This window comes from Schistocerca gregaria, chromosome 5 (assembly GCF_023897955.1).
Source record: "Schistocerca gregaria isolate iqSchGreg1 chromosome 5, iqSchGreg1.2, whole genome shotgun sequence".
Classification (NCBI taxonomy): Eukaryota; Metazoa; Arthropoda; class Insecta; order Orthoptera; family Acrididae; genus Schistocerca; species Schistocerca gregaria.
In genome coordinates this window covers 87692616-87716418 of record NC_064924.1, presented here as the reverse complement: position 1 = coordinate 87716418, position 23803 = coordinate 87692616, and the positions used below count along the sequence as shown (strand labels likewise).

Below are 23803 nucleotides of genomic sequence, written 5' to 3'. Positions count from 1 at the left end.
TACTGTGTATTTCACTTTAACACTTTTTTCTTCCCTCACACTATACCTTACTTCCAGATTTAAGTTTTCAATGTAGGCTGCATTCATCTTTGGAATTAAAGGTCCTTGTTTTTCTCTAATGCACAATGTTTCACCCTCAGACCTTACAGTTATTAATGAGGAATACACAGAGATTATTCTAATAGAAGACTGGTCAGAGTGACCGCTATCACACTCAGAAACGCAAAGTTCAGTAACCCTGATCACAAATATTGTTGGCTGATGTCCCTGAAATGTTTGCTATTTGATACAACCTATGGTAATTTATGGAAAGCCAAAGTATTTCAGATATTATTCCAATACCCCCACTTCCAGTTTCATCCATGAGTGTTGCTCAGTTGTCTGGGACCATACATGATCACATTTACTGATGAAACTGAAATGGCTCAGAGAAAAGCCGTATGATTTTTGAGAGGATTATTTTTTAGAGTTTTAGCTGAAATACACAGTTAATTTGAAGGGGATATCTTACAAGCAAGGGATCAAACAGCTGTTAAGATCTGCTCTGAAGAGTCTAGTATCATTTACACGTTCGAAAACATAGTACACCCCTCTACCAGACATTATACAGGAACAGTAATGAAATACATTAGATTTCATATGGAGTTGAAGGTAAGTGCAACATACCTTAATGCGATGAAGTATGGCATAAATAATACTTGGACAAGGTATCCTACACTACAATCATGTAGATGTAGATATAACTCTGAATGGACACAGGGCAAGAGCACTATGAAAACAGAAATCAAAAGGAGTTGAGAAATTTGCAGAGTGAAACAATATTAAATAACATCATGTGATAGTAAAGAAAAATACAAATCAAAACATGTCAAAAAGTAGCAATGAATATAGAGCTTACAGAAATGTGCAGAAATGGAATGTATGTAAATTTAGCGCTTATTTAAATCAAAAAAGAATGTCAGACCTTGACAGAGGTAAGGGAGTAGGGCCCAGAGGGTTTACACTGAACATATTTCTTCACCAAAAAGAAAGACAAACAGAAATAAAGTAATATTATTTGTAGAGGTCTACTAAGACTTTGTTACATCATGAGACAAGGCCAAAATAGCAAATTGTAATAAAATGTTAACCAGTTTAAACAGACACTGTCAAATTTATTTTGGTTAAAAATAAGTTTCATCACAATACAAACTTAATAATTCTTTATAACTATATCAAAATTATTTTGGACGATAAGGTTGTACAAGGTTCTCAGAAAATTCCTTTACTTGCTGCACCCCACGCACTTCATGGTCAAGAAGTGGAAGCTTTGTTACATGGAAGTCTTCATAAAGATCAGCTATCTGGAACAGAAAATAATCACTGTACCAATGATGGCTGCAATATTGTAATAGATAATTTACAGGAAGATGTGCTTTTGCACACATTATAGTACACTCATGAAGATGCTCTGTACCTTGTGTAGACTGTAACTATGGGCTGGACACACATCATAGTCTTAGGGTAACATAACTGCCTTATAGGGGTTGGGGCTTCAAGGGCCACCTTATACACTCAAGATTATTTTAAATATTCTATGAAATCGGGTATCCACTGAAGTGATACCATTAAATGACATACATAACTACATATCCATGTCGGTTTTGAGTAAACTAAAGAAAGGGCACAGAATTACAGTACTCTCAAAACATGATTCCTGATTGTATGGGTAATTTATATTATTATTATTATCGTTGTTGTTGTAAAACTTTATAGATGGAATTCATAAATACTTTTTCTTACAAGAGTCATCTGTACAAAGTTCTACATTTGCACAACCAAATTCTGGGGCTTCCCAGTTTTGTAAAATCTGCAGTGCTGCATTCATCAAGTCTGTTGCATATACCGTGTTCTAGTGTTCTGAACAAAAATTTTATTGTGTGTATTGGATTTTTCTGATTGATCAATGATTCTCGCTAATCCTTTGGTGGGGATGTGTTTTATACTGGTTTCCTCCCTCTGCTCAGCTCTCAAGCTTCTTACAACAAACTAAACTGTTTGTAATTATCTTATACCTCAGGAGAATTTTCACAAATTTTTTGAAGTCTTTTTTTCACATTATAACTTGTGAGCAGGAGGGACAGTTAAGGAAGGGTAGTTGACAGCTGCGGTGGCTGGGAGAGATAACAGGTGCATGGGATGGGAATGCTACAAGGAAAAGCAGAGTTGCATGGGACAGGAAAGCAACATGGCACCAGCAGTGGTACGTTTGTGTAGCCCATGGTGACCATAATATGGAATCACACTGAAGACCCGTAAAAATCATGTTGTATTGGTGCGATTTGTTGTAATTCAATTAATAAAATAATTCAGCTAACGCAATATCAGAAATTAAAGCCTTCAGGGGATGGTAACATTCAAGACATGGTTGTATGTTACAGAAGTGCAGTGTAGTGTAATGAACAGAGATGCGGAGTTACGAAGTGGTGTGTCGCTGGGTTCACCTTGCTCAGGAGTGAGTTTCTTCAATTGGCTATCTACAAGAGAGCTTGCACTACTAGCAGATATATAATTTTTAGTCTTTTCTGTTTTAAGTCTTATAATTCACTTGTTCTATAGAGTCTGCTACTGAATATAAAAGTTATCATCTAAGAATGACCTTGAAGTTTTACTAAAAAGTGAGAATGACAAAATACTTTTTATCTTGTGGATGTTCCTGTTTGGTTTTAGCATCTGCATCTATGTGGATGTCAGCTACCTTGTTCCGTGTGAGGATGTCAAAGCTATCACAGCTAGTTTCAAGAACTTGTGGGCACTAGTCTTGTTTTCAGAGCATCACCTGCAGCTGTGAATTGCCACTTGAGTGCACTGCGGACACACACACTATGTTGACGCACATGTGCCATATGCCCAATCCGAGTTCCTTCTGAATATTTAGCAGCACAGTGGAGGTCATCGCATTTCAAATTCCACAGCCCCTGTGACAAAGCTTTTACAGTCATTCCATGTAAACTCTCATATATTTTGGTAGATCCTAAGGTGACTATTTCAGAATTTACTCATACATTGAAGACCCAAATAAACAGGTACACCTGCTTAATATTGTGTAGGGTCTCCTGGAGCACACAGAAGTGCTGCAACAAACATGGCATGACTCAACTAATATCTGAAGTAGTGCCGGAGGGAATTGACACCGTGAATCCTGCAGGGCTGTACATAAATCCATAAGAGTACAAGCGGGTGGAGATCTCTTTTGAACAGCATGTTGCAAAGCATCCCAGATGTGCTTAATAATGTTCATGTCTGGTGGGTTTGGTGGCCAGCAGAATTGCTTAAACTCGAAAGAGTGTTCCTAGAGCCACTCTGTAGCAACACCCTGGATGTGTAGGGTGTCACACTGTACTGCTGGACTTGCCCAAGTCTGTCAGAATGCACAACTGAAATGAATGGATGCAGATTATCAGACACGGGGCTTATGTACATGTCACCTCTCAGAGTGGCATCTAGATTTATCAGGTGTCCTATATCACTAACTGCACATGCCCCACACCATTGCAGAGCCACTACCAACTCGAACAGCCCCTTGCTGACATGCAGGGTCCATGTATTAATGAGGTTGTCTCCATACTTCTACACGTCCATCCGCTTGATACAATTTGAAATGAGACTCGTCCAACCAGGCAACCCAATTCCATGATCAACAGTCCAATGTCAAGGTTGAAGGCCCAAGATAGTTGTAAAGCTTTGTGCTGTGCAATCATCAAGGGTACACGAGTGGGCCTTCGGCTCCAAAAGTCCATATCGATAATGTTTTGTTGAATGGTTCACACGCTGACACTTGTTGATGGGCCAGCATTGAAATCTGCAGCAATTTGTGGAAGGGTTGCACTTCTGCCATGTTGAACGATTCTCTCCAGTCATCCCCGGTCCCATTCTAGCAGGATCTTTTTCTGGCCACAACAATGTCAGAGATTTGATGTTTTACTGGATTACTGATATTCACGGCACACTCGTGAAATGTTAGTACGGGAAAATCACATCATCACTACCTCAGATATGCTGTGTCCCATCGCTCTTGCACCAACGATTATGACAGCATTTTCAAACTCGCTTGAATCTTGATAACCTGCCACTGTAGAAGCAGTGACCAATGTAACAACTGCACCTGGCAGTAGTTGTTTTATACAGGCAATTCCGACCGCAGCGCCGTATTCTGCCTGTTTACATATTTCTGTATTTGAATACGCATGCCTATACCAGTTTCGTTGGCACTTCAGTGTATTTGGTACATGGGTACATACATGTTTTAATAGAAAACAGCCAACTAGCACTGTCTTAACTCCAACCATTGACGATAAATTCAGGTTTGAAAGCTCAAGCGTGTGAATTCTTTCATTATGAAGGCACCAATTTCCCTATTTTCCGAGACGTACTACTTGATAATGAGTTGTCCTACAGACCTCATTTTTTTATGGAGTTACTCAGTTGATATAATGCTTAAAACATAGATGAGACCATGATGGGAGCACTGTTGCTATGGAAGTTCATGAAAATGCTTTGTGGGAACACCTGCCATTCAGGCAGTATTTGGGTTTCAAATACAATAAAAACTGGTACAAAGCACACATTTCCCATGTATCACACAAATTCAAAGGTGTTCAGATTAACTGCATGTCTCCTGCTGAATCACAATTCTTTTCATGGCACAATAGGAAAGATGATGTTTGGATTCCCTTAGGTGTGTGTCCCATCATTACAAAGGCACAGTGCACAATTGTACAAACTTCACGATAAGTGCTATGAAAAAATTGTATCCCTCACCTTCAAGTGAACTCATTTCGTTTCTGGATCAAGATGCCAAGGAAAACGAAGTTGTATGAAAGGTGGAAGAGTTTTAAAAACACAATTTCCTTCTTTATGTTTGAATTTACTTGTGAAACAATTTTTTGGAGAATTTTTATGTCTATATATACTGGTATAATTATATGTAAAAAGTTATTGATGTGTCTCATTTCTGCTTGCATTTTGTGTTTTGATTTACTGGAGTTGTCTTTAATTTACAGTAACAGAGGAAGTGTAGATCACTACACTTGTGCACCCAGGCTTTTCAAGGAATGCACATTATTTTTATTCACCAATTCTCTGTAGTGGTGAATGTGGATGGTATGTAAAAGTGGCATTTTTATTTCACTCTTTGACAATGAATAAAGTGAGTTAGGATATTCTTCTCTGCACCTAAGATTGCCACAAGATATGTAAACATTTCAGGAAAAAATAAAGTAAAGATTCAACCATCTATGTAACCCACTGACAGGTTGGCATACGAGGGAGCCACATGGATGCCCGTGGTCATGTTGTGGATTTATTTGTACACTTGCCTCCAGGATTAGTTGTTATGTGTGAAGATGTACTCTGTTAGATGTATAAGGAATAAAGTGGTGTGGCTGTAGTCAGAGAAGATGCTGGGTGAGGTAGTGTTTGGCAGTGGCAATGCTATGGACACAAGGGTGGTTGTTGGCATCAACAGTGACAAGTAGGGATCCAGGTAGTCAGCCCTCAGCCACACTACCACAACTCATGTCCCATTTCCTTTCTCCTTCCTCCCCTCTACCAGTACACCTGACAGAACCCTAAATCTTAGTCAAGCTACAAAACAGTTGTTGTCCCAGGACAGTATGTTCAGCTGGCACAATGTAGTTGTGTGTGTGTGTGTGTGTGTGTGTGTGTGTGTGTGTGTGTGTGTGTGCGCGCACGCGCGCCTTTTCAAGTCAGGTACCTTATAGTGCATGGCTTTCTCTACCTCTGGAACTGTAAAACCACATGTAGAGTTTCCAGAATGAATTTTCACTTTGCATCAGAGTGTGCACCAATTTCAAACACCTGAACAGATTAAAACTGTGTGCTGGACAGAAGATTTGAAATCTGAGACTATGACCTTTCATGAGCAAGTACTATACCGACTGAGCTGTCCAAGCATTTCTTACGAGGTGCATTCAAGTTCTAAGGCCTCCAATTTTTTTTCTAATTAACTACTCACCCGAAATCAATGAAACTGGCGTTACTTCTCGATGTACTCGTCCTGCAGAAGTACACATTTTTTGCAACGCTGACGCCATGATTCCATGGCAGCGGCGAAGGCTTCTTTAGGAGTCTGTTTTGACCACTGGAAAATCGATGAGGTAATAGCAGCACGGCTGGTGAATGTGCGGCCATGGAGAGTGTCTTTCATTGTTGGAAAAAGCCAAAAGTCACTAGGAGCCAGGTCAGGTGAGTAGGGAGCATGAGGAACCACTTCAAAGTTGTTATGACGAAGAAACTATTGCGTAACGTTAGCTCGATGTGCGGGTGCATTGTCTTGATGAAACAGCACACGCGCAGCCCTTCCCAGACGTTTTTGTTGCAGTGCAGGAAGGAATTTGTTATTCAAAACATTTTCGTAGGATGCACCTGTTACCGTAGTGCCCTTTGGAATGCAATGGGTAAGGATTTGGCCCTCGCTGTCCCAGAACATGGACACCCATCATTTTTTCAGCACTGGCGGTTACCCGAAATTTTTTTGGTGGCGGTGAATCTGTGTGCTTCCATTGAGCTGACTGGCGCTTTGTTTCTGGATTGAAAAACGGCATCCACATCTCATCCATTGTCACAACCGACAAAAAGAAAGTCCCACTCATACTGTCGTTGCGCGTCAACATTGCTTGGCAACATGCCACACGGGCAGCCATGTGGTCATCCGTCAGCATTCGTGGCACCTACCTGGGTGACACTTTTCGCATTTTCAGGTCGTCATGCAGGATTGTGTGCACAGAACCCACAGAAATGCCAACTCTGGAGGCGATCTGTTCAACAGTCATTCGGCGATCCCCCAAAACAATTCTCTCTACTTTCTCGATCATGTTGTCAGACCGGCTTTTGCGAGCCCGAGGTTGTTTCAGTTTGTTGTCACACGATGTTCTGCCTTAATTAAACTGTCGCACCCACGAACGCACTTTCGACACATCCATAACTCCATCACCACATGTCTCCTTCAACTGTTGATGAATTTCAATTGGTTTCACACCATGCAAATTCAGAAAACGAATGATTGCACGCTGCTCAAGTGAGGAAAACGTTGCCATTTTAAGTATTTAAAACAGTTATCATTCTCGCCGCTGGCAGTAAAATTCCATCTGGCGTACGGTGCTGCCATCTCTGGGACGTATTGACAATGAATGTGGCCTCATTTTAAAACAATGCGCATGTTTCTCTCTCTTTCCAATCCGGAGAAAAAAATCGGAGCCCTTAGAACTTGAATGCATCTAGTATGACCTGCCTTCACAGCTGGATGTCTGCCAGTATTGCATCTCTTATCTTCCAAACATTACCAAAGTTCTCCTACATACGTTGCAGGACTAGTACTGGAGGAAATGCTAATGCAGAGGCATGGCTTAGTCACAGCCTGCTGGATTGGTTCCAGAATGAATTTTCATTTTGCACTTCTGTGAAGTTTGGAAGATAGAGGACGCGGTACTGACAGAAGTAAAGAAGTGAGTGTAGGTTGCATACACTAGTTCGTCGAGCACTTGTCTGTGAAATGCCATGATTCCCAAGTTTGGGTCACAGTCCAGCACATAGTTTTAATCTGTTAGCAGTTAATGTGTGTGTCTCGTAAAACCCAAAGTTATTTTTCTTTCCTGTGTAAGTTTTAGACAAAGAGTTGTTTCCAATGGTTGAATCTGTGTCATTTCTTCATATTTCTTCATATTTGTTTTATTTTCTGTTTTTTTTTCTATTTTTATGTCAGATTGATATAAGGGTCCAATATACCTCCATCTAAATACTTGGCAAACCACTGCAAAGTGCGTAGCAAATAGTACTTAGCATTGTGTAACATGTTAAGGTTTTACCCATCACATTCCTTGGGAAAAAGGCAGGGGATAGCTTGAGAAAAATTAAAAAGGAAGGCTATCTTACCCATGGGTGAAATAGACCCACCTCTTGTGAGGAGAAGAGTTTACAAAGATGAAGGGGGAGCTCTGTGTGTGTGTGTGTGTGTGTGTGTGTGTGTGTGTGTGTGTGTGTGTGTGTGTGAGAGAGAGAGAGAGAGAGAGAGAGAGAGAGAGAGAGAGAGAGAGAGAGAGAGAGAGAGAGAGTAGTGGTCAGATATGGTAAGCATTGTGCCAGCTTCAATCCAGAGAGAGAGAAAGATGAATTTTGAGAAAAAGAAACAGTAATATCAAGAACCAAAGGATGAAAATAAAAATATGAGAAAGTGGCAGGGAGGACAACAAAGATGAAAATTTAACAGTAAAAAAAGGAAAATTAACCCTCCAGCCATGGGAAGTGCAGAAGTATGCGTTCAGCTCTAGTCTTTCCAGACAACTTTGCAGGCCCCACTTATCACACTGGACATAATTTTAGCACTGTTTGCATCTCAGAAGTTGAAATTTTCTATCAAACACTTTTCTGTTGCCCTGGAACATCAGAGGTCACTATTCTCCTGCTGAATATTTTATCTTTTGGTCTGCAACATCAGGAGTCACATTTTACATGATGTCCAGTTTCACTTGCATAGACCTTTTTGTGCCAGCAAGTTTGTAACCAAGTTCCCATGCTCATGTATGGATCCTTAATTCAAAATATACGACACTCGCAAAAAGTATCATTAAGTTTTTTTTTTTGCTTTTACAATGTTGAGTGCAGTTTTCATATTCCCCATTATAAGTAACATGAATATCAAGCAACAATCAACTCTAAATTAAGTTTCTTGTTTCCTAGTTACTTTCCTTTAATTTTATCCTTACAACTATTCTAATTATTGAATAAAAATGCCTTGCAATTCTTTCGGTAAAAATTGGAAAATCACCTGCAGTTAAAGGGTTAGATGAAATACATGTATTCATATATGATTAAAAATGGCCACCATAAAGAAAAAGTAGAGGGGGTGTTGGAAGGCAAGTTTCCATCTGTAGAGTTCCGGAAAATTAATATGGAATCAGAGGATCCAAAGAGCCCATGTGGTGTAGCAGGCACTCAGGTCCCTCACAGCAGTGTAGTAACTGGGCACTGAATGTTTCCAAAGTTACCCAGTTTTGCATTGGTCATTCCCATATAAAATGCTATGCAGTGGACACAAGTTAATTGATAAATATGCATGGTTTCGCAAGTTGGTCTGCCTTCAAATATGATGTACGACTTAATGGCAAGGACGGAGCACATTTGTTATGAGTGGACGCACTGTGCAGGTTTTATATTGGGGACCATTGCAGAGATAGGAATCTTGCAAACGGGGCAATGGTACGGGGAAAGTAATACTGTTTAACTAGGATACTACGGAGATTAGGAGAGTGAAGAAGGTGACAATGGATGGTGTGGGGAGGGTATCAGGGAGGAGGGCCAGATCTGAGAAAATGACAGCCTTGATGGATTAACATTGAAGCATTCAAAGCCAGTACTGAGTGACAAAGAGGAGGCTCCTGAGGTTTTTGTAACTCTTAGTTGTTTGTGAATAAGACCTGTGAAGGGGAGAAAAGTCAAGGACAGACTGTTGACATCAGTATAGGTGGTTTGCTGCAGTTGTCTAGGGTGTAGGGAATTGACAGTTTGATGTGGAAGGGGTGACAACTGTCAGCGTGTAGGCGCTGTTGCTTGGTTGTGTGTGGACTGATGTTTAGATATGGGCTTCAGTGAGATGGAGATCAATGTCAAGAAAGGTAGAGAGAATTAAGTGTGGCAGTAATTCTCTATCTTCCTTTGTAAGCAAAAGTCTGCTATCATCAGCTTATGTAGAGCTATGGCCTTATTTTGAAACTACCTATATGTAATCTATTAGTAATGTATTTATCATTCTGCACGAATGGAGGATGGACATGTAAAAATAAAAATTAGGTTGGAATGGGAGGATTAATACAGGAAGAAGAAAGACGGTGTAGCCACATTATTGGTATGGTGCAGTTTGGCAGCACGTTGGCAGACTGGAAAGCTCTGTGTTCAATTCTTTCGTCATATGAAGTTTTCTGGTAATTAATTTGACACACACACACACACACACCCCTCCATAAACAATACAACTTACACTGTTTTGTTAAATCAAGATTATCATTTTTACCTCTGAAAACTCCAACTGCATTTCTTGCTGTTACAATGAAAACTTTATGATAATTAAGGTCCCAATGTAACCCCCAAAAGGATGATGTTAATTAAATTTGTTTTTAACTAATTCTGCATTAAGGCAGCTCCTTTTAAGAAATAAATATGAAAGAGTCTATCAACAATCAGCTTCTGTGAAAGTCCTAAAACAGAGTTTGTGGCATATGCTAATGTTTTTGAACACATTGTGCTAATAAAAATAGGTTTGCAAATGATAAATTACAGCTGGTTATTTTGGTCAATGGTCTAGCAAAAAAAGGTAGATAGTGTTTGTTGAAAATCAATATTACTGTGCTCCAAGTCATATAATCAAACAAATCAACTTTGTCATCAGGGTGAGGTCCTTATGCTAGATCCATTCGCAGTTGGGGTTACAATACATACCTTTCTTAACAGGACTTTGATAACATGTTGAGCAAAAGCTTGAACTAATCAGGAAGCAGAAACTGTGGCTGATGATTTACATTCAAATATGATTAATTGCCCTACGAAGACATCAATATGATAACTAACATTGTGTTATTCAGTCAAGTGTTGAATTGAGTACTGCCAGTTACACCTAAAGAAAATTATGTCCTGAAAAAGGAGGAAACTTCCAGTTCAGCAGGAGCTGAATATTATTTACGACATCGAAGATAACTGACAATTTACTGACATCTTCAAGAAAGGTCTTTTCGAGCTAAATATGGAGTAGCCGTTTTTACACAGGTCAATTTCATTTCTGAAGAGAAATTAAATAATGCCCCTAATACATTTGTCACTGGAATGCCGTGACACAACTAACTGCCCTGAACTGTTTTGTGAAGACTTGCTGCAATCCAGAATCACTCACTGTTGTTAAAGAAGCCACGTCCCTGAAGTAGGAGCAGCAAGTGTACCACTTCAGAACTTCCATTTCTTTTAATGATGACACCCTCACTTCCACATCCGAGCTGTATGTGAGTAAGCTATGTTGAAAGAGCACTCTGCACTAGATGATAGCGACAATAATAACAATGATGAGGAAGAGGGCGAGGAGTCACTTGCACTAAGTTTCACTGCAGTTGGGCAAGGACTTGATACTGTTAGGAACTATTTTCCTCTTTCTGTGCAGATAATTCAGTCCTTACCATCATCAACGTGTTGAAGCGATATCTGTCACTGCGCTATGTTGGAAGAAAGAAACAAACAACTCTTCTAAATAAATAAAAAAAAGACTATTTATTGAAAGATAATGCTTTTGCTTATGTTCAGTTTTGTGAAGGACAAGTTATATTAATGTTAAGATAGATTTTCGTCTGTAGTACCCGAGTTTAATTATTAAAAATTTCTTATCTTGCTTAATGTTAAAATTCAGGTTGTGGGTCACCACTTCAGTGCTCTTGGGCTAAAGCCCACTTTACGGAAATTTGCAGTTTAAGGGAAAAATTATGGGTTCTCCGATGTTAATTGAAAACAGGTTTTACTATATTAGAATAGCGAAGAATACATGCTCACCTGGTCCAAATATTTCTCCTGGACTTTGTGTCTTGCTGCGCACATGCGACATGGCACTTCTCCTGCAGAGGGAAACAGCAGCTGGTTCACAATAATATTGTGTGTGTCAATTCCACACTTTGTGAGTTCCTGTACAAGTCGCTCTGTTTCATATAGTGACAGGAATTCTGCTATGCACACACAAACAAATGTTGTCTGTTCCTGGAAGAAAAAATTTAAAATACGAAAAAAACATTTTAAATCATTTCACATAAGACAACATGCACAGGCACACATGTGGTTGCTGCAAGCATGCCATACTAACACAGATGAAACATGGAGAGAAAGAAAATTTCAGCTACAAATAACAACAAATTGAAATATAGTTGAATGGCCTTGTTAAGAAGGTGACAAGAAAATTAAAAATTGTAGATAAACAAGAAACTAAATAGCATCTCATTCACTCATTTATAAATTTCTGCAGCTTTCACTGTCATTCCCATCTTGCATCTCACTTGTCTCTCCCTGTTTCACATTTTGAGGACTGAAACTCCATCAGCCAATTTTAACAGTTAAAACAATATATAAATATCTTCAGACAACTGTTTTATGCTATTTGTATTCCCATGTTCTTATGTATGTCTGAAGCATAAATACTATATGTTTACAGAAGTATGGGATTGTGATAAGTGTGAATGGCACAATATATATAGTGATTCTTTGGAATGGAGCCTCTACCCAGACATTCTAGATACTCAGAAGCTGGTACATAACTTTCATCGTATATGTCCAACTGCATTCCTATGCTACTTATCAACATAGTTATTGAAAAACACAAAGCACATGAAGTAGATTTTTAAACATCACCCCAAAAAAAAGCCTTAAGTCATGAAATCCTGATGTTATCCCTATGCAGAATCTATGTTCTTTACTGATGGGACAACCGACTGGTTTTAACAACTGATTAGCCAGACAACTGTTTTTTTTTGTTCAATCTGTTTTTCAGATTGCCACATCAGATATGTGACTTTTTTGCACTCTCCAGCAGACTGACGATTTCAACATTTTGATCCAGGCATAAGTAAACACACAAGCACAAAAAACTGAACTGAAAGTTACTTGTTAATACTAAATACAAAACAAATATCTGAATAACAACAACAACAGTGAAGAGAATGACAATGGACAGAAGTCAACAATAATTATTTAACAACATCAAAACAATATAATTTTTTTGTTCAGAATTTAATGTGCTTGGGTCAGCTGAGTCCAATTGCCACTTCCAACAGTTTTAACTATGAAATTGAAGTACCAATGAGTGAAAGTGAACAGCACTTCTTCATACACATTAAATACTAGATCTCCTACTTTTCAACAGGCTACAAAATGTAAAGAGGTTTGTGTGCCTGGATGTGATGCACGTGTGCAGCCAGTGTCAAATTTTTGTACAATACATCTACCTTCCACACACCTAAATGGTGGGGTGAGCATTTAAGGGCTAGATTCAATTTTTTTTAATTTATGGAGGCTATCATACCTTTTCAGTAAAACGCAATTCAAACTCCCACTAAAATTTGGCACCGTTCCTTTTTTCTTCTCATGTACATAAGGGAACTTTTACACTAACTCTGTACTGCCAATAATATGTCAGCTTATTATTTTTGTGTTAATTGCATCCAAAACAACTTAATCCACAGCAAATCAATTTTAAATTACAAAAAATAATTAATCTATTCATTACACAATTAAATGAAGATGTATACTGCTTATTTTAACTTGGTTGTACCCTCAGATCTCTTCACATACCCCGAAGTAGTGTTACCTCCCGTGGCAATGCATACCCCAGTTGTATACCACTGCTTTAGTTCAACCAACTACAGACAGGCTTTATTCACAAGAATTAATGCGTAACTCAGTGAACTATATCACCAAAGAGTGGTTTGAGCTGAAAGAACGAAGACATGGTTATAAAAACACTGGTTTTAATTGGAAAAAAAAAAAATTCAGTCAATATGCTGAATTACACTGGACTGTGTCAAACATTTTCACAGTTTGATTTCATTGGAAAGAAATGAATAATAATACCAACAACACTTAAAACTACAACCGAATGAGTAGATTGTTTTCCAACAACTGACGGAATCAAATGTCTTCATTCAGCTATACTGAGAAGTACGATAACAAACAGACTGATACTGGCATACATGCAACACAACACAGTAACGTGAAAGATAATCTTACCACACGGGAAGGACTTCCTTTAGCACTTGTACTCAAAAATAACTTAAGTTACTTCATTCAACTATGAAGAAAGACTATTTACCATTTCGCAACTTTATTATAAATTATCAAAGTTTTCTAATTCCATTAATGTAAATTATGGTTAACGATACAAGCTAAAATGTGAGAGGTACTTACAGGATCTCTGAACTGCTCATTCACTTGACGGATGATTGCCAGCATTTCCTCCAGTTTCCCAGAAAACGAATCTGCATTGAAGTCAGACAAACCAAGGAGTGCACCAACCTATACGTATCATTAAGTGGCTATATATGTATACATATTCACAGTAACAGAATGTGCAATATAACTGATAAAGAAACTCAACATAGCATGATGACAAGCATGTGGGGGAAGCACAAAAGAAAGAAAACCAAAAGAATGTGATGTGTCTAGGAAGCTCAATGAATCTTTAAAATTACATCTCTTATACTTTATATTGAATCTTTATTTAGTCATGTCTAAGTTACCATCCCCCAGTAATTTATACCGTGGAAACAACTATGTTTAATAATACAATTTTATCTGCAAAATATAGAAAACATCTGTTGAGTCCTAATTTTGAAAACAGTTTGGATTAAGTGTACATTCTTATTTCCCCTTTTCAAATACAATGATTGGCCAACAGATTTACACATTAGTCTACTCATGAATCTACAACTGAGTATGTAACTGGAATCAGAACAATTACGGTTGCAAGTCAATTTATCTCAGCTTACAAACTACAGTCTTCAGCTTGATAGTTGCAAAATTTCTAGTTTAACCTTCAGCCAAGTGCTTTATCTTAATTACCTCACTACAAGACAACCTTCAATAAAAGATGATCCACTATTTGAAAATGGTTCTTGTGAATTTTGTTATTTGGACAAATATTAGCTAATGAAGATTACAAACTGTTTCACTGATATAAAGATCTTCCAAAAAACTAACATTACTTACTGTAAACTTACACCATTTATTGCTTATCCACATTTTTGTACTGTAAGAAGAAATAAACAAAAAGAAATAGTTTACTTGTATTTTACCTTCACAACCTCTGTTTTGCTTACTTTCTAAGCCAGTAACTAGTGTTATTATACAAGTGACATTTCAAGAATTAGAGAGACAAACTGATGTATTAATGAAACATTTGGGAGAAGTTTCATACTTTCAAGACATTAGATTGGCAACAATGAGATGAGAAGAGACACGCTGACAGATAAAAATTGTTTTCTTTCTAACCTCAATATTGTATGTAGTAATGGAACGTTCACTTGAAGTTTCCACATTTGTTGAACAATGTTTAGTGATATGTTTTTTTGCTTTCTGAAGATGAAAAGCCACCTAAAATCTTTTCTAGAACAATTCTACAGTATGCTAAAAGTAGTATGAACTGCAAACCTTTTCATAAGTTAATATTACATAGTTTAAAGATGGTCAAATGTCAGTGACAGAGCAATATCCTGGCTGGACAATTGGTGTGTCAGCTCCTTTGCTTGACATCTGCATTGACAACAGTATTTATGAAGACCAACATATTACAGTTGAACATATAGCAAAAACAGCTGCAGCAAGTGTTAGAGTTTCTAATGATTTTAAGTATGTACAGATTGGTTGGTTGGTTGGTTTGTTTAGAGGCGGAAGAAGGGAGCAAACTATGAGGTCATCAGTTCCTTGTTCCTAATAAACCAAAGCTACAAATGTGAGAATAAAACAGACGAAACATATAAAACAAAACGAAAAGAAAGGAAAAGCCACAAGAATGAAGGGAAGGCAACGAACACTCAAAGGAACAAAAGAGGACAAGAAAACAACAGAGAGACACTAGAAACAGAAGAGAATAAAACATGAAAGCAGATTACATTGGCTGGTCAACCACGAGAATAAAAAGGGAAAGCCAGCCACTCTGCAATACATTAAAACCTCCACCCTAAGAGCACTAGGGTGGAGGGCACAGAGACACAAAGGACATGCACTAAAACCTACATAGAAGTATAAAACCCACTCTCACGGATAAAACGTAAAACTAAAGCTGCTGTGGAAGCATTGTCACCCAACACCGAAGGCAGGGTGCTGGGAAAGTTAAAAGTCTACTGCAGAGTGGTTAAAAGTGGGCAGTCCATCAAGAGGTGGATGACTGTCATTTGGGAGCCACAGCGACACTGAGGTGGGGCCTCGCGACGGAGTAGGTAACCATACATCAGCCACATATGGCCAATGCAGACCTAGCAGAGGACAACTGATTCCCTGCGAGAGGCCTGCATGGAAGACTTCCACACATTCATAGTCTCCTAAATGACACTCAGTTTGTTGTGCATGCTGTTATGCCATTCCGTCTCCCAAAACTGGAAAACCCTGTAGTGTAAGACAGAACGCAGGTCAACTTCGGAGATCCCCATCTCCGGAAGCGATTTCTGCATCTCCTATTTGGCCAGCCTTTCGGCAAGTTCGTTGCCGGGGATTCCGACGTGTCCTGGCATCCACACAAACACTACGGAACAGCGGAACTGTTCCAGGGCATAGATGGACTCCTAAATGGATGCTGCCAGAGGGTCGCGAGGGTAGTACTGATCGATAGCTTGTAGTCTGCTCAATGAGTCAGTACACAGGAGAAATGACTCACCAGGGCATGAGCAGATATACTCAAGAGTACAAGATATGGGCGCCAGTTCTGCAGTAAAAACACTGTAGCCAACTGGCAAGGGGTGTGGCTCAATATGTCCTCCATGAACATATGTGAAGCCTACGTGACCATCAGCCATTGAGCCATCAGTGTAAACCACTTCAGAGCCCCGGAACATGTCAAGAATCGAGAGGAAGTGACAGCAGAGAGCGACGGGGTTAAGGGAGTCCTTAGGGCCATCCAAAAGGTCCAGACGAAGCTATGGCTGAGGCGTACACCACGGAGGTATATGTGAAAGGACCACAAGTAGAGTTGGTAAAGGGAAGGACTCCAGTTCGGAGAGAAGAGACCGCACGTGAACCGCAATCGTTAGCCCCGATCTGGGCCGCCGATGCGAGAGATGGACTGCCGCGAGTGGGAAAAGGAGATGGTAATTCGGACGCTCACGGGAACTATGAATGTGTGCTGCATAACTGGTGAGCAGTTGCGCATGTCTGATCTGCAGAGGAGGGACACCAGCCTCCACCAGTATGCTGGTCACTGGACTCTGTTCTAAAAGTTCATGTCACTAATTGAACCCCATAGTGGTGCACAGGGTCGAGTGAATGCAATGCTGAAGGCGCTGCTGAATCATAAACCACATTCCCATAGTCAATTCGGGGTTGGACAAGGGCTCTGTGGACCTGCAGCAGTGTAGAACAATCTGCAGCCCAATTGGTGTTGCTCAGGCACCGGACAGCATTGAGGTGCTGCCAGCACTTCTGCTTAAGCTGACGAAGATGAAGGAGCCAAGTCAATCAAGTATTGAAAACCAGTCCTAGGAATTGATATGTCTCCATTACAGTGAGTGGATCGTCATTAAGGTAAAGTGCAGGTTCTGGATGAATGGTACGACGCCGACAGAAGTACACGAAACATGACTTCGCGGCTGAAAACTGGAAACCATGGGCTATAGCCTGTGACGGCACCTTGTGGATGGCTCCCTGTAGGTGCCACTCAGCAACAACAGTACTGGAGTAGCAGTACGAAATGCAGAAGTTGTCTGCATACAGACAATGTGAGAAGGAGGGCCTGAAGCTGCTGCTAGACCGTTAATGGCCACTAAAAATAGACACACTCAAACAGCCCTGCAGGACTCCATTCTCATGGATATGGATGGAACTATGGGAGTCACCAACTTGGACACGGAAAGTATGGAGCGACAGGAAGTTTTCGATAAAAATCAGGAGTGGTCCCCAGAGACCCCACTCACACAATGTGGCAAGGATATGATGTCGCCAAGTTATGTTTTATGCTTTACGTAAGTCAAAAAAGACGGCAATCAGGTGTTGGCGTCTGGAAAAGGCTGTGCGGATGGCAGACTCGATGGTCACAAGATTATCAGTGGTAGAGCGAACCTGGTGGAAGCCGCCCTGACATGGAGCCAGCAAGCCACATGACTCCAGGACCCATCCCATCTGCCGACATACAATAAGTTCCAGCAGCTTACAAAGAACGTTGGTGAGGCTGATGGGCCGATAGCTATCCACAAGCGCTTTTTACCAGGTTTGAGCACCGGCATGATGGTGTTCTCCCACCATGGCAATGGAAAGACACCATCGCACCAGATCCGGTTGAAGATGACGAGAAGATGTCGCTTTTAGTCAGATGATAGATGATTAATTATCTGGTTGTGGATGCAATTAGGCCCAGGAGCTGTGTCGGAGCAGTGTGCAAGGACACTGAGGAGCTCCCACTCTGTAAATGGGGTGTTATAGGATTTGCTGCAGCATGTAGTGAATGAGAGGACGTTCCCTTCCAGCTGCCGCTTGAGTGTGCGAAAGGCTGGGGGTAATTCTCTGATGCTGAGGCTCAAGCAAAGTGCTCGGCAATCGCGTTCGCATCGGTACATAACTCGCCATTTATGGTAACACCGGGGACAGCTGCTGGGGCCTGGTACCCGAAAAGATGTTTGATCTTTGCCCAGACTTGGAAGGTGATGTGTGACACCCAATGGTGGAGATGTATCTCTCCCAACACTCCTCCTTCCATTGTTTGATACGGTAGCAAACATGGGTACGAAGAAGTTTAAAGGCTACGAGGTGCTCCAGGGAAGGGTGCCGCTTATGTCGCTGTAGAGCTCGCGGGCACTCCTTAATTGCTTCAGCGACTTCTGGCGACCACCAAGGGACTGCCTTACGTCTCAGGCACCCTAATGAGCTAGGGATCACGTTTTCTGCTGCTAGTCAACTGCTCAACCATCATCAATGTTACTGTGTGGGGGAGATTCAGCGGTGACAGCAGAGGTGAAAGTTCCCCAGTCCGCCTTGTTCAAAGCCCATCTGGCCAGGTGTCCGTGCGCCACCTGATGCTGGGGCAGTGACAGGAAGATGGGGAAGTGGCCACTACCACACAGGTCATGTGCTCTCCAATGGATAGATGGGAGAAGTCCTAGGCTGAAAATTGATAAATCAATGGCCAAGTAACTACCATGAGCCACACTGCAATGTGTGGCAGCCCCAGTATTTAGGAGGCAGAGGTCGAATTGCAAAAGTAAAGTTTCGACACCTCTTGCTCAGCCAGTAAGCATGGTACCACCCCACAAGGGTTTATGGGCATTAAAATCTCCCAGAAGTAGGAAAGGTTGAGGGAGTTGGTCAATCAGTGCAGCTAATACATTCAGGGGTAATGCACCATCTGGAGGAAGATATACATTGCAGACAGTTATTTCCTGTGTCATCCTAATTCTGACAGCCACAGCTTCAAGAGAGGTTTGGAGGGGAACATGTTCATTACAGACCGAGTTTAGGACATAAATGCAAACTCCACCTGAAACTCTATTATAGGCGCTACAGTTCCTGTAATATCCCTTATAGCCATGGAGGGCAGGGGCCACATTGCTGGGAACCAGGTTCCCTGCAAGGCATTGCAGATAGCAGGTCTAAAGCTTAACAGTTGCCATAGCTCAACCAGGCGGTGGAAAAAACCGCCGCAGTTCCACTGGAGGATGACATCTTTGACATCGTGCGACTGGGAAGGCATGGAACATTCAATCATTCAATGAGACAGTTTACACCTCAGAGTCACCTGCTGCCACCGATTTATTGCCTGAGCAGTCGATATCAATTATGTCTGAGGGTCTGGCGAGATCTAGGTCCACAGCAGATGCCAAAATCTCCACCCCATCCTCAGACACGGAGCTTGTAGGTAGTGGTGGTGTGGGTGCCACCACAATTTCCTTGGTCTTAGCCCCCCCCCCCCCCCCCCCTCTCGCTGCTCCTTGTGTTTCCCTGAGTTGGAGGACTTCACTGACTCAGTCTCTGGGACTGAGGATGAGTGTGAAACCCTATGACCAGCTGCTTTTGGGCTCTTCAGCCACTGGTGGTTGTTGTTCCCACTAGAAGCAACCTGGGAAGGGAGTGACCCAAGGGACCCATACCTAGCAAGAGAAGCCAAAGAAGACTTACGCTTCTCTGGTTTCTAAGTGGGGACAGACGTCCCCAATAGTTAGGGGGGGGGGGGGGAGGGGGAGAGGGGGTGTTGCTCCCAAAGTAGGTGGTGCAGGATCAACAGGGAGGGAAATGCCCCCACCATCAAGAGGGAGGTGTAGCCTTCCGGCTCTGAGAGGTGACCTGGGTTGGCAGAGCTGATGGTGCCAGAACTATTGTAGCGGCGGCATAAGACAATTTCATACGCACTGGATGCAGGTGTTCAAATTCTCTCTTAGCCTCAGTATAGGTCAGTCTGTCCAGGGTCTTGTACTCCACGATTTTCCTTTCTTTCTGGAGAATCCTGCAGTCAGGCGAGCAAGGCAAATGGTGCTCTCCGCAGTTGACACAGATGGGAGGCGGGGCACATGGAGTATTGGGATGTGATGGACGTCTGCAATCTCGGCATGTGACACTGGAAGTACAGCAGGAAGACATATGGCCGAACTTCCAGCACTTAAAGCACTGCATCAGGGGAGGGATAGAGGGCTCTACATCACATCAGTAGACCATCACCTTGACCTTCTCGGGCAATGTATCACCCTTGAAGGCCAAGATGAAGGCACCGGTGGCAACCTGATTATTCTTCGGGCCCCGGTGGACACGCCGAACGAAATGTACACCTCGCCGCTCTAAATTGGCATGCAGTTCATCGTTGGACTGCAAAAGAAGGTCTCTGTGAAATATGATACCCTGGACCATATTTAAGCTCTTATGGGGCGTGTGGTTACAGAAACATCCCCCAGCTCGTCACAAGCGAGTAATTGCCCTGACTGGGCAGAGGATGCTCTTTTGATCAAGACTGACCGAGATCTCATTTTGGACAAGCTCTCCACCTCCCCAAACTTGTCCTCTAAATGCTCAACAAAAAACTGAGGCTTCATTGTCATGAAAGATTCCCCATCAACTCTCGAACATACGAGGTACCGGGGTGAATAAGATCCGCTGCCAACCTTAGCCTGACGTTCCTCCCGTGGTGTCGCCAGGGAGAGGAACGATTTGGGCTTGCACTTCTGTGCGTTGAATTGAGCTCGTGATCGCTTAGAGACTGCTGGTTTCACCATCAGCAAGAGATGATGGACTATGTTCCATCACGTGTCTTCCACCCTGATCCCACACTCTCCAAACAGGGGCCCTCCCATGGATGTCACCCAGCCATGGATGTCACCCAGCCACAGCAAAGGCCACCTGGCATGATGGTCATTGCCAGGAGTCCCAATGCTCCAGGGGGATGGGCATCCACCCTTTGGTGTATGTGGGGAGTTAACGGCACGCATCAGCAGAGTGGTCAGGGGGCTACAACCAACTGGGTACATGGCAGCCCCACCACAACGGATTGGCTACCGTGCTGGATATCAGGTGCAAAGAAGTCCATGGTCATCGTCGATGCAGAAATCGACACTGCATAGTGCATCGTGGAAAAGGCACCCAGGAAGGTGTCCTCGCCCAAGAGATGGAGAATGGGCAGGACTGCAATGCGATGACAAGAAAGTGGGCTAAAGATCTCAATGCACGATGGACACGAAGCACATTTTAAGGCACCCTTCCCCAATTGGCTCGCTCTTTGGGAAAATTTTGAAGAATGGAGGTCAAACCCTACAGGGGACTATCACATAAAGGCCGAAACGTGGAAACTCCCTTTAGTTGCTTCATACGACAGGCTGCTGAATATGAACCTTGAAAGGCCTGTTCACAACAGCATCCATTACTTGAAGTTGTGTGGTCATTGTACCAGTAATGGGTATTTGATCATTTTCTGGAAATTGTCTTAAATGGTTAATTATGTAATTTTATGGTCATAATATACTTTTTCCCTCTTTTAAAGGAATGGAAATGAAATTCAAATGATTTGAAATGCCACAAAAATGCTCCTTTTAAGTCATGTGATGCACATGACGTCACTGGCTAACTCACTGCTCCTACTGTCATGAAGCTAATTGTGTTGCTTTGGAATTTACATTACAGCAAACCAGTTTACAAATAGCGTGTGGTACAACTCTGTACAAATACAGGTACAAAAACTCCTGAAAAATTGTTTTTAAATGTGCCAAAGAATGAGAAGATGCGTACAATGTGGTTGCATAGTACCAGCAAAATGCCACCACGTGGATGCAAAAATTCTTGCACTCTGAAGGTGACATCAATTTACCTCTGAGATATGTTTTCCCACTATTAAATGGAAGGATAGAGTCATTCGACAAAATTAAACTGTTAATAAAAATTGTCATTATACCCACTATCTAGCACATCACTCGGTAGCTCAGTCGGTAAAGTGGTAGTCCACCAAAATTTATAAGGTGATTATCTATAAATCGTTGACTCAAATACAACCAAAAGAATGTTTTAACTTATTTGTAAAATGACTCAACAGTCCTTTTAACATCAAAACCAAATCACTATTACAAAACTTCACCACACCAACCAGACACTTATTTTGTTTTCCTTGCTGTTTGCATATGCTTACATTTTCATTTGCTGTTCACACATGTCATGTCCAAAAATATATTTTTCTGTTGATGTTACCACACACTTTTTACCTTATTAGAAACAATGTTTTTTATCTTTGTATAACCAGCTAGAGTCCTTACTGTTTAAACTTTTGAAGTTTCATAATCTTAAATAAAGATGAAGTAAGTCTGCTTCCGACACAAACATTAGTTTACATCACAGCCTTATGTTTGTGCTACCCGCATGTTGTGAACGCTTTACGTATCTCCCCAAACAAAACCTCATTGTCCTACACCTCATTGTTCTGTGCTCTTGGCATGTGTTGATATCTTCACTACAAGCAATGCTTTCCAAAAAGATGTATTGTTTGCATGCAAAGTAAATGCATTTATCCTTAGTTATCCATTTCTCAGAGACAAAGATTAATGTGTAGCTATATATAATACATCCCACCATCTAAACAGTGGCTGCAGTGAATTCTTGCTAACAGTATTTTCATATTTCGTGCAACACTTCTAAAAACATATATGATCCTTCCAGTATTTGAACCAGTTTTCTCTTTAACCGTAGTCAGATACACTATCCATTGCACCACAGAGCTGGACATCTCCAGAGTTTGCTGTATAAGGAAATCAACACTAATATTTGCTAAGGATAATTTTACTGTGCTTTCAGTCATTTCATGCCTGCTAGTCTACAATTAGATACTAGATATGGACAAATTTGTAAAAGTTCTGCAGCTCTTAGTTTTGAGAGTTAAATGACGTTGCAGGAAGCAGGGAAAAGAATGTTCGTCCTTGCACAGATCACCGCTGTAAATGGGTGGAACATAAACGCAGCAACTTTTGGAAGGTTTCTACTATCAGCATTCACAAAATTCCTTTCTACTGTTACTTAAAAATTGTAATTGCATATTCCATCACTAAATAGCTAAACTATTTGCAGAAATGTATGCAAGAATCTAGTAACTTTGGTTAACATTCCTATAAGACACATATAGCTTCATCTTGCTTCTCATCTGTGACATCACCAGAGCTTCAGCCAATAACGGAGCCTTTTTTATTGTGTGAGCTAATCTTTATACTTAATGATTTTTAAGCATTAATCACATGAACAACATACTTTGCAGGAGTATAGGCCGTAAATGCTATTTGATTATAACAATCACTCAGGATAATAATAATAATCCGAACCATATTTTAACATAGGAAAACAGCCTATTATTACTGACACTGTGTTATCTTTAGATATCAGAACCTTAGCTTCCCTGGGAAGGTGTTACCTGAAAGAATCCAGCATCACCATTCCCCTCCTGTTAATCAAGTAGACTAGTGTTCTGCTCCAAACAACCATCAACCAATTTGAGGTTTCTTTTTTGATATGGTCCCCTGTGAATAACCACATAGTGGGGCAGCTGATCATCATCATCATCATCATCATCATC

The 23803-nt window shown here is 41.1% G+C and overlaps 1 protein-coding gene across 1 annotated transcript in view; it reads right to left on the bottom strand.

Annotated features, from left to right (window-relative positions):
• Positions 1-1133: 1133 nt before the first annotated feature.
• The window catches only part of LOC126272714 (ATPase ASNA1 homolog), a 75199-nt gene continuing 52529 nt past the window's right edge, over positions 1134-23803 (bottom strand). Inside the window, exons 5-7 of the mRNA XM_049975749.1 lie at positions 13981-14088; positions 11584-11784; positions 1134-1343 (exon numbers count right to left, since the gene is read on the bottom strand). Of these exons, the coding sequence (XP_049831706.1) occupies positions 1221-1343; positions 11584-11784; positions 13981-14088 (432 nt within the window). The 3' untranslated portion in view covers positions 1134-1220. The remainder of the gene's footprint in view (positions 1344-11583; positions 11785-13980; positions 14089-23803) is intronic.